The 10,373-nt window shown below is 43.2% G+C and overlaps 1 protein-coding gene across 1 annotated transcript; it reads right to left on the minus strand.

Annotated features, from left to right (window-relative positions):
* Positions 1–433: 433 nt before the first annotated feature.
* LOC115106324 (nucleoside diphosphate kinase A-like) lies at positions 434–10,015 on the minus strand. Its single transcript, XM_029628930.2, has 5 exons — positions 9,906–10,015; positions 7,603–7,732; positions 4,347–4,448; positions 3,038–3,150; positions 434–802 (listed from the first exon to the last, which is right to left on the minus strand). The coding sequence occupies exons 2-5, from the start codon at positions 7,726–7,728 to the stop codon at positions 688–690; spliced, it is 456 nt and encodes a 151-aa protein (XP_029484790.1). The 5' UTR covers positions 7,729–7,732; positions 9,906–10,015; the 3' UTR covers positions 434–687.
* Between the last annotated feature and the right edge of the window lie 358 nt (positions 10,016–10,373).

Genomic DNA, 10,373 nt, shown 5'->3' on the forward strand with positions numbered 1-10,373 from the left:
ATAAGACCCTGCTGGGCTCAGGCGTTTTCACCATAGGCATCTCAGGTCACACCTTCCCAATGACACCAGCACTATTCTTAGCATTTTCTCTGTTCTCTGTGTGAGTGCACGTGCGTGATGCTTCCAACCTTAGTGTCATCCCAGGTCCCAACCACTCCTTTACCATTAGGTTGACCGTTAGCTCAACTGAGCAAAGCAGCAGATCTACAGTTAATCCCAATCTGAGATTATGGAGCCGGCTAATCCCTCTTAATGTTGCCAGTGACAAGGCCTGCCTGTTAATGTTTGAAATGTCAATCTGGTCACAGCACCGAGGCACACAAGACATGGGTGCACTATTAAACTGTCTATGTTCAAAGAAAAGTTTATGTTCATGATGTAACGTACAATAATATCTATAGAAAATTGTGTTATAATCAGCAACAAGGAAAAATAAGGGGTTGTGATTTTTTTTTTATTGGAAAGCTGAACAAATTACAATAAAAAACATTTTCACTATGACAACTCCAGAGGAATGAATGGAATCAGCGATGGACCAATTACAGATGGGTACAGAAGATGAACAGGAAGTGGTGTGGTCCTCGGTGGCCAGGAAGAGATTTATATTCCCCCTTCTAATGCTGATGTTTATGGATGGTAAACTGATCCTAGACCTGTGCCTGGGGGCAACTTGTAGCCTTCAGCTCCTCAGTAGAGCCAGCTGCTGGAGCAGCTAGTGTAACTGCACAGCTCCTCAGGTTTGAACCACAGGTTGATCTCTGTGTTAGCACTCTCTACGGAGTCACTGCCATGGATGATGTTCCTGAAACAATAAGGAAAGAACGATTATCATCATTTAATGACATAAGGAAAGATATTTATATTTAGGGACTATGGATAGAGTTTGAAAGTACTGTAGTTGTCAAAGCGATGGAAATAGTGCCTGATGGCTGATAATGCAGGACAGCTTGTTCTGAAGGCAGCGCTGCAGAGTGGTCACTAGCTGGCACAGCCACAAAGTCATATACATCTGTTTTTTAAACCTAACCATAACCCCAGGCACAGGTCTAGGATCAGTACCCTAAAAGCTCAAGGACCCTTAGACTAAAAACCTCCCTCTGCAACTGGATCCTGGACTTCCTATCGGGATGCCCCAAGGTGGTAAGGGTAGGTAACAACATCAGCCACACTAATCCTCAAAACTGGAGCCCCTCAGTGGTCCGTGCTCATTCCCCTCCAGCGCTCCCTGTTCACCCATGACTGCATGGCCAAGCACGACTCCAACACCATTATCAAGTTTGCCGACGACACAACAGCCTGATCACCGACAATGATGAGACAGGCTATAGGGAGGAGGTCAGATACCTGGCAGTGTGGTGCCAAGATAACATCCTCTCCCTCAACATGATCAAGACAAAGGAGAAGATTGTGGACCACAGGAAAAGGACCATTCTCATCGATGGGGCTGTAGTGGAGCAGGTTGAGAGCTTCAAGTACCTTGGTGTCCACATCACCAACAAACTATCATGGTCCAAACACACCAAGACAGTCGTGAAGAGGGCACGACAACACCTTTACCCCCTCAGGAGACTGAAGAGATTTGGCATGGGTCCTCAGATCCTCAAAAGGTTCTAAAGCTGCAACATCGAGAGCATCTTGACCGGTTGCATCACCGCCTGGTATGGAAACTGCTCGGCCTTCGACTGCAAGGTACTACAGAGGGTAGTGCGAACAGCCCAGTACATCACCGGGGCAAAGCTTCCTGCCATCCAGGACCTATATACCAGGCGGTGTCAGAGGAAGGCCCAAAGAATTGCCAAAGACTCCAGCCACCCCAGTCATAGACTGTTCTCTCTGCTACCGCACGGCAAACTGTATATAGCCTCCACATCGACTCTGTACCGGTATCCCCTGTATATAGCCTCCTTTGGGCCTTCCTCTGACTCTGTACCGGTACCCCCTGTATATAGCCTCCGTATTGACTCTGTACCGGTACCCCCTGTATATAGCCTCCACATTGTAACGGTACCCCCTGTATATAGCCTCCGCATTGACTCTGTACCGGTACCCCCTGTATATAGCCTCCACATTGACTCTGTACCGGTACCCCCTGTATATAGCCTGGATAAAGTAATCCTTCTCACCCCCCCCCTAAAAGATTTAGATGCACTATTGTAAAGTGGCTGCTCCACTGGATGTCATAAGGTGAATGCACCAATTTGTAAGTCGCTCTGGATAAGAGCGTCTGCTAAATGACTTAAATGTAATGTAATGTAATGTAGCCTCACTACTGTTATTTTATTGATCCTCCTTAAAATTCATTTTTTTATTTTTTATTTATTCAGTTAATTTTTTTCTTAAAACTGCATTGTTGGTTAAGGGCTTGTAAGTAAGCATTTCACTGTAATGTCTAACCTGTTGTATCAGCGTATGTGACAAATACAATTTGATTTGAACCCTAACCTTAACTACACTGGTAACCCTAATGCCCAACCTGACATTAAGACCAAAAAGCACATTTTTCGTTTCATAAATGTTTACAATATGAACAATTTTGACCTTGCAGCCGGCCTATTTAAGGAGAAATGGCTCAATTCTGCCTCCAGGAAAAGACGCATGACAATAAGAGTCAACCTGCACGGATAACGCCACCGCCCCCGCAGCACAAATACTACACCGTCCTGCAGCACAAATACTACACCGCCCTGCAGCACAAATACTACACCGCCCTGCAGCACAAATACTACACCGCCCTGCAGCACAAATACTACACCCCCAGAATGGGTACGAATCCTGTCCCAGACACCGCTCTGCATCTCCCTCGCTCTCTCTGTCTCCCCTCTCACTTCAAATCTCTGTCTAAATAAAAAGTGAAAATACCCCATAGTGTGTGTGTGTAATATATATATATATATATATATATATAACGAGTATCGCGATACTGGTATGGTCCTGGCCCTGATGATAAACCTATTATCCATCATAAAGGTTGAGGCTTCATAGAATCTTTACATTATAGGATCACTGTGTTATGTCTCGTACTGCGATTGATTCTCACCTGCCCACTTGGATGCAGTAGTCTCCTCGAATGGTGCCGGGTTTGGAGTCGGCAGGGTTGGTCTCTCCCAGCATCACTCTGCCGGTCTTCACCACATTCAACCCTTCCCACACCTGGCACCCCACACAGAGGGACACGCTTTATTAACACAGTATTCTTTCTGATCTTCCATTTCTATGCACAGCGGTCAAATACATTTCAAGATAGAATGTACTAGTCTTAACCCTCCTGCTGCGTTCCAGTCGAATTGGACCGATTTACAAGTTCTCTCTCTGAAAAATGTAGTTAATTTAATCGGATTGTCATAAGGTTCCATGACTTTGTCCACACAGTGCATCTGAACACACAAAATACGTTGATTATTTTCGTAACGTTTTATTTAACTTTTGAACACCTGTGGTGTTCCCAGTCAAAATTGACCGGTCATTAGAAATTAATGGGTGAGACTAGAATTAGTGTATAAAACTGAGTTCAGCCACATGACCATTCATCAGATGGACACACTTCCTCTCCCAGATGCCTCACATGCATGTGTGTTTGAGCACACACACACGCTCACACCTTCTTGGCTTCCATGGCAACCTTTCCCCCAGGGGAACCACACCTGTTGGCATTCTCACAAACAATCGCAACATTGTTTCAATAATATACAGAACTTTTCTAGCAGCTCTGGTATTTAAATATTTTTTGCTCACAATTCATTCTGTGGCAGTACAATGACCAAACGATATACTGTATGTTAGGCTCTTGATCATATCTTTGATCATGATGCTGGTGATAAGGAGAGAGTCCTTGCTAAACTTTGACACAAAGTAGTCGGTGATAAACAGCACAATATGTTTCACCTGAGTATTTGTTATAGTCAAACTAATCCATACATTATGCTTTTTTAACTCAAAAACGAGTTGTATGAGCTAAGGTCAATGAGGCCTACAGGCCATAAATAAATAGAAGTTCAAAACTTGTAATGTTCCCAAGAATTTAAGTTGATACAAATATTTAACACAACATTAGATAATATATGTATTATTATGGATTTATAATCAGCTATAATAGAGAGGTCATTTTGGACTGGATTGGATTGGTACATTGGTACAGATCGCAAATGTGTTTATGGTGCATTTCCCTGTTACAGGTGCTATTAGGAACCACAGTTCCCTGTTACAGGTGCTATTAGGAACCACAGTTCCCTGTTACAGGTGCTATTAGGAACCACAGCATTAGAATGTGTAGGCTTCTCGGTCTTCTTGTAGGAGAAACTAGATGCTTACATCATGTCAATGAACACAACAAGGAACGTTTGTCTTACCATAGCCACCACTGGGCCGGAGGCCATGTAGCTGACGAGACCAGGGAAGAAGGGTCTGTCCTTCAGGTCGGCATAGTGCTTCTTCAGCAGAGACTCTGGGGCCTGGGTTAGTCAGACACAACAGCCACAACTGTCAATAACACATCATAACCATAGGGACACACACAAGGCATATCACGGCAAAATACACTGGGCTTTGTTGATCATCAGTCTTAGAGTCGCCAGGCACAAAGGATCCTGTAACAATCACGTCGACAACATGGATTTCATTTTTGGGGGGGATTTAGCAGACGCTCTCCATACAACAAGGGTTTGGTACAGCTACAGCCAATATCTGGAGAGCTCCAGTGTACAGAGTGTACAAAACATTAGGAACACCTTCGTAATATTGAGTTGCACCCCATTTAGGTCTCAGAAGTGCCTCAAATCATCGGGGCATGGACCCTACAAGGTGTTGAAAGCCTTCCACAAGGATGCTGGCCCATGTGGACCCTACAAGGTGTTGAAAGCCTTCCACTGGGATGCTGGCCCATGTGGACCCTACAAGGTGTTGAAAGCCTTCCACAGGGATGCTGGCCCATGTTGGCGCAAATGCTTCCCACAGTTGGGTCAAGTTGGCTGGATGTCCTTTGGGTAGTGGACCATTCTTAATACACACAGGAAACTGTTAAGCATGAATCGTCCAGCAGCAATGCAGTTCTTGACACAGTTAAACCGGTGCGCCTGGCACCTACTACCAAACCCTGTTCAAAAAGGCACTGAAATATTTTGTCTTGCCCATTCACCCTCTGAATGGCACATACACAATATATATCTCAGTTGTCTCAAGGCTTAAAACATCCATCTTTAACCTGTCTCCTCCCATTCATCTACACTGATTGAAGTGGATTTAACAAGCGACATCAATAAGGGATAAAAGCTTTCACCTGGATTCACATGGTCAGTCTGTCATGGAAAGAGATCTTTATGTTTTGTACATTCACAGGAAGTCACCAGAGCTTGTAACCAGGAACCAGTTGACTGCATGCGCTTAACCCTGAAATAGCCCACCGTAAACAGAGTGACTATTATCAGTGGGCCCTCCTGATCCCTGGGTTCGGGGGTCACAGGCAGCCTTCCTGGCCACAGACCAACACACAGAGGATCAGGAGACAACACTCAATGCTAATCACATCTGTGGATAAGAACAGTCAGCAAGATCCTCTGCACTATACTCTACCCTACCCTACCCTACTGTACAGCGTCCTAATTTAGTCTACTGTACAGACCCTAATGTAGCCAACTGTACCCATACTGCACCCTACAGGCACTCAGTGGTGGTTGGTGTCTTTTAAGATGAGGCAGGACGATCTTTTTTTATTTTTTATGAGCATGGCTTTAATTCTAAATACACCATATTCAATGTAACAATGCTAGGTTTAGGCTACTACATGTTACTCTAATTTCCCCCTATACCCACCACGAGGTTGCTACAACCCAGCCTATGAATGAAAGTTTACAACGTAGGTGCACTCAGGTAGAGAATTTTGAATAATCAAGGTGACAGACAGTGACACATTCAATACTGCCTTGCACACTCTTGCCTACATCTAGATAATCTAGGGTGTAATCATTAGTCCAACAGTTTTAAATAAGAGAGTTTATGGACAAATTCAGGTATGTTTATCCAAGTGGAGGCTACTGAGGGGAGGACGGCTCATAATGTCTAGAATGGAGTGGTATAAAATATATGAAAACCATGTTTTTGATACCATTCCATTTACTCCATTCCAGCCATTATTATGAGCCGTCCTCCCCTCACCTGCCTCCACTGGTTGATCCACGTTACGTTATGTTTGCTTCTGCTTTTGAGAAAGTTTTTCAACAGAATCAGTGGAATGAATACAGTCAGTTACACCAGAGGCCCCGGTGGCAATAAATGAAGTAAGCTTTTGGTTTAACTTGGAAGAGTTCCAATGTTGGATAGCCATAGCCAGCTAGCTAACATAGCATCCCTCTCCGTTGGATAGCCATAGCCAGCTAGCTAACATAGCATCCCTCTCTGTTGGATAGCCATAGCCAGCTAGCTAACATAGCATCCCTCTCTGTTGGATAGCCATAGCCAGCTAGCTAACATAGCATCCCTCTCTGTTGGATAGCCATAGCCAGACAGCTAACATAGCACCCCTCTCTGTTGGATAGCCATAGCCAGCTAGCTAACATAGCATCCCTCTCTGTTGGATAGCCATAGCCAGACAGCTAACATAGCATCCCTCTCTGTTGGATAGCCATAGCCAGCTAGCTAACATAGCATCCCTCTGTTGGATAGCCATAGCCAGCTAGCTAACATAGCATCCCTCTGTTGGATAGCCATAGCCAACTAGCTAGCTAACATAGCATCCCTCCCTGTTTGATCCAGGTGTTTCTGTAGGCTAAACTAGCTAGCTGCATTCGCTAGTTAAGTGAAAGAAAAATACAACAAAATATCTCTCTCGTTCTCCTTCATTTTTGTTCAAAACTGTTCAACTATTTTCTCCCTCCCTCTTTGGGTCAGCTACTTAACACATTTCATGTACTGCAGTGCTAGCTAGGTGTAGCTTATGCTTTCAGTACTAGATTGATTCTCTGATCTTTTGATTGGGTGAACAACATGTCAGTTCATGCTTCAAGAGCTCGGATAGGTTGGAGGACGTCCTCCGGAAGTTGTCATAATTACATGTATACGGAAGGGGGTGAGAACCATGAGCCTCCTAGGTTTTGTATTGAAGTCAATGTACCCAGAGGAGGACTGAAGCTAGCTGTCCTCCAGCTACACCATGGTTCTACCCTAATGTACTCTACTATACTGTAGCCTACTGTATTGTATGTCCAATCATTGTGTATTGGCACAAGTTCTTGCTTAGATGGTATTTTATTAGGATCCCCATTAGCTGTTGCAAAAGCAGCAGCTACTCTTCCTGGGGTCCAACATGAAACATAATACAGAATGACATAATACAGAACATCAGTAGAAAAGAACAGCACTACAAATATATATATTTAAAAGGCACACGTAGCCTACGTATCAATGCATACACACAAACTATAGTTGACTTTTGTCAAGGTTCAAGACACATGTTTTTTTTTTAAGAATATCTGTCAGATAGCTGATTTACATAATGGATAGGCCTGCCATTCAGTCCTAATTACTGGTTAATAATGTCCTGAAAGTGAAAAGGATTATATAGATGACATTTGAAATAAAATAAAAGAGATTACAGTAAGTAGAATAATGTACCTGGATGAATTTCATCCCCACCAGTTTGAAGCCCTTCAGCTCAAATCTCTTGATGATATCTCCGATAAGCCTCCTCTGAACTCCATCTGGCTTGATGGCAATGAACGTCCGCTCCTCGTTTGACATGGCGCTATAAGGACAAAAGAACATGACAGTAGAAAGAGAGAGAGAGAGAGAGAGGTACACAGTGACGAGGAGAGAGAGAATCGAGAGGGGGGTTAAGAGAGAAAGAGGAGGTAGAGGAGAGAAGGGGTAGAGGAGAGAGAGAGTAGAGGAGAGAGGGAGAGGAGGGTAAATAAACAAGTAAATTCCACTGAATATCAGTGCAGACAACGTTACTTACGTGCATTTGGCACATTGGGTTTTGAGTCGTGGTGCCGAGGCCCTCGACCCCATCACGGGACAATGTCATGAATAGAGACACAGACACTGTGCACACCGGACTCCCATTGCAAGGTAACACCTCTAACTTTGCATCTGACAACTGTCATGCTCTGTACGGTCTTTGACTCGCTGCCAGAAGATAATCTTCCATAATCACCTGCATCAAAATCACGTTTGCGCATGATCAGATGTGTGCCGCTCAGTATGCACGTAATCCTCTTTACGTTTAAATAGCTACCTACGCCAAGAAGTAGCCACACTGTAACGGGAAAAAAACAGTTGATGTGGCATTCAGAAAGGCACTTAACCCTCATTTGCTCCAGTGGTGCTGTAGTACTATGCTATGCTGTGCTGTAGTACCTTGTAAAACACCACATTTCACTGCACCTATACAGTGTATGACAAAAACAATTATACAGTCATTTGGGGTTTTATCAACATAAAAACACTGAAACATTTTACTGCATCATACTGTAAATGATGGTGCATTTTGGGAAAATGCTGTGGGTGGGGAAAGAATTGCTGAATTTCAAATGGTACTGTAATTCCACCACACAGAATACAGTAGTGTACCATATTTTTGGACAGCCAAAAACCTTTTGACCACTAGTGGGTGCAATGTATTGTTTTGAGGTGTGCCTTGTAAGAGGCTACATTTGTGCCAGCAGTTAGTGAGAATGCGCTACCAATTTACCCCCTGTTATAGTGCCTCATCAATTTAGGGGACAGATTGGAGTGTCAGTCTTAAACTTTACTGGTTGAGCATTTTGCCCTGTCCTTTTGGTCCGTTTTGCCCTGTAGTTGCTACCAGTTTGGAAGCCTTGGTTAAGGCTTATACAAGTGATATAAAACACCAAATAGTCATTGACATTGTAATGAAACAGCAGGGATGTATGATATGATGTAATGTGTAAACATGGATGCTAAGTAATTAAAGTAAAATGCAGTCAAACATAAACCCTTCCCCTCAATGAATTTCCTTCCTTTATCCATTCATTCATTAATTACAACTAGCATTATTTTATTTTTTAAACGATAAAAAGTGATTTCTTAGGTATTGTACAGTGTGCCTTTACATAGTATTTGCTTTGTCACTGTTTTTAGATTAGAGTAGATGTAAATGCAATATGAAGTACAGTAATTTACTGAGACGAGCTGCCTGTAAATTACTGTCAAATTCACTCCCTCGCCTTTACAATGCAAGCCTATACAAGTGAGTGAACTGGAGTGCCAGAATTTGCCATCATCGCCAACGCCCAGCGTGGTGCCACGAACCAGGAAGAGCAAGTGGGCTACTTTCTGCGCACTCGATTTATGACCTCAATATACACTACTGTAATCGGTGTTAGAGCTCAATTAATGTTGAACACTTGTATAACGCAACACAATGTAACATGTTTGCAAAATCCTACAAAATGGAAGTTGCAACTCATTCAAATGAGCGCAAGAGTCTTTTGACTACTGTATTTGTAGTCATGTGTCGGATCCCAGTAAAACTAAGGCGTCGGCTAAATGAGATCCTAATAAATCAAAGAATCAATACACCCGGATTCGTTCCAACACACCGTCTTACAACACTGAACAAATACAATGTCATAAAAACACCAATGTATTCATATATTATGTAGGATAATATCCCGAATGGCACCCATGTGCGTCTCCAGGTAAAACTATGCGGAAAATCACTCAGCAAATTCATTCCCGCCAGATGACACATCGCCATTCGAGAGGGTAAAGGTTGTCTGTCTAGAAGAGCTACAACTAGCCTACGACATGTTTACCGCGATATTAAACGATTATATACACGGAATAGAAACGAATTGGGTCTGAAATATACCAGTTGAAGACATGATATTTATTGTTGACGTTAAATTGGTCGCAAGAGGTAGCAAATAGACTATGAAGTAGTTTTACTGTACCTTGGTGACTGAGCGTGTTCGCGAAGGACAGTGAGCTGGGCGGGTTACTTCCGCTAATGCTGTGCTCCCAGTAATCCAGGCCAGATTCAACTATTTGTTTCTTGCTTTTATACACGGAGGCGGGGACTGCCTATACGGGTTCAACGAAATACATGAGCTGGAACGACTAAATGTTGGTTTATCCGTGTTGTACCACCTCCCTCTTTATGTGAATCGTAACAACCTAATGGGTGTGGGGAGTATTGAGATTATATGAACATTATTGAAACAAGTAGCCTACTTTTAGGAGCGCAGTCGTTAAAAATGGTGACAACTGTGGCAATGCTACACGCTAAAAACAAATGTTGCTCTACTATATAGTGGCTCGTAACCATAGCAGAATCCTTTGTGGTGCTATATGGAACCTTTTTTTTCAAGGTTCTATGAATAACCATGCTCAAATGGAACCTGTACGGTGCTATAAAGAAC

This window comes from Oncorhynchus nerka, linkage group LG23 (genome assembly GCF_034236695.1).
Source record: "Oncorhynchus nerka isolate Pitt River linkage group LG23, Oner_Uvic_2.0, whole genome shotgun sequence".
Classification (NCBI taxonomy): Eukaryota; Metazoa; Chordata; class Actinopteri; order Salmoniformes; family Salmonidae; genus Oncorhynchus; species Oncorhynchus nerka.

Coding starts and splice junctions, on each gene's coding strand:
- LOC115106324 (XM_029628930.2), bottom strand. CDS start 7,728: ATGTCAAACGAGGAGCGGACGTTCATTGCCATCAAGCCAGATGGAGTT. Junction 4,449..7,602: donor TGGGGATGAAATTCATCCAG/GTACATTATTCT, acceptor TGACTAACCCAG/GCCCCAGAGTCTCTGCTGAA. Junction 803..3,037: donor TACTGCATCCAAGTGGGCAG/GTGAGAATCAAT, acceptor TTATTGTTTCAG/GAACATCATCCATGGCAGTG.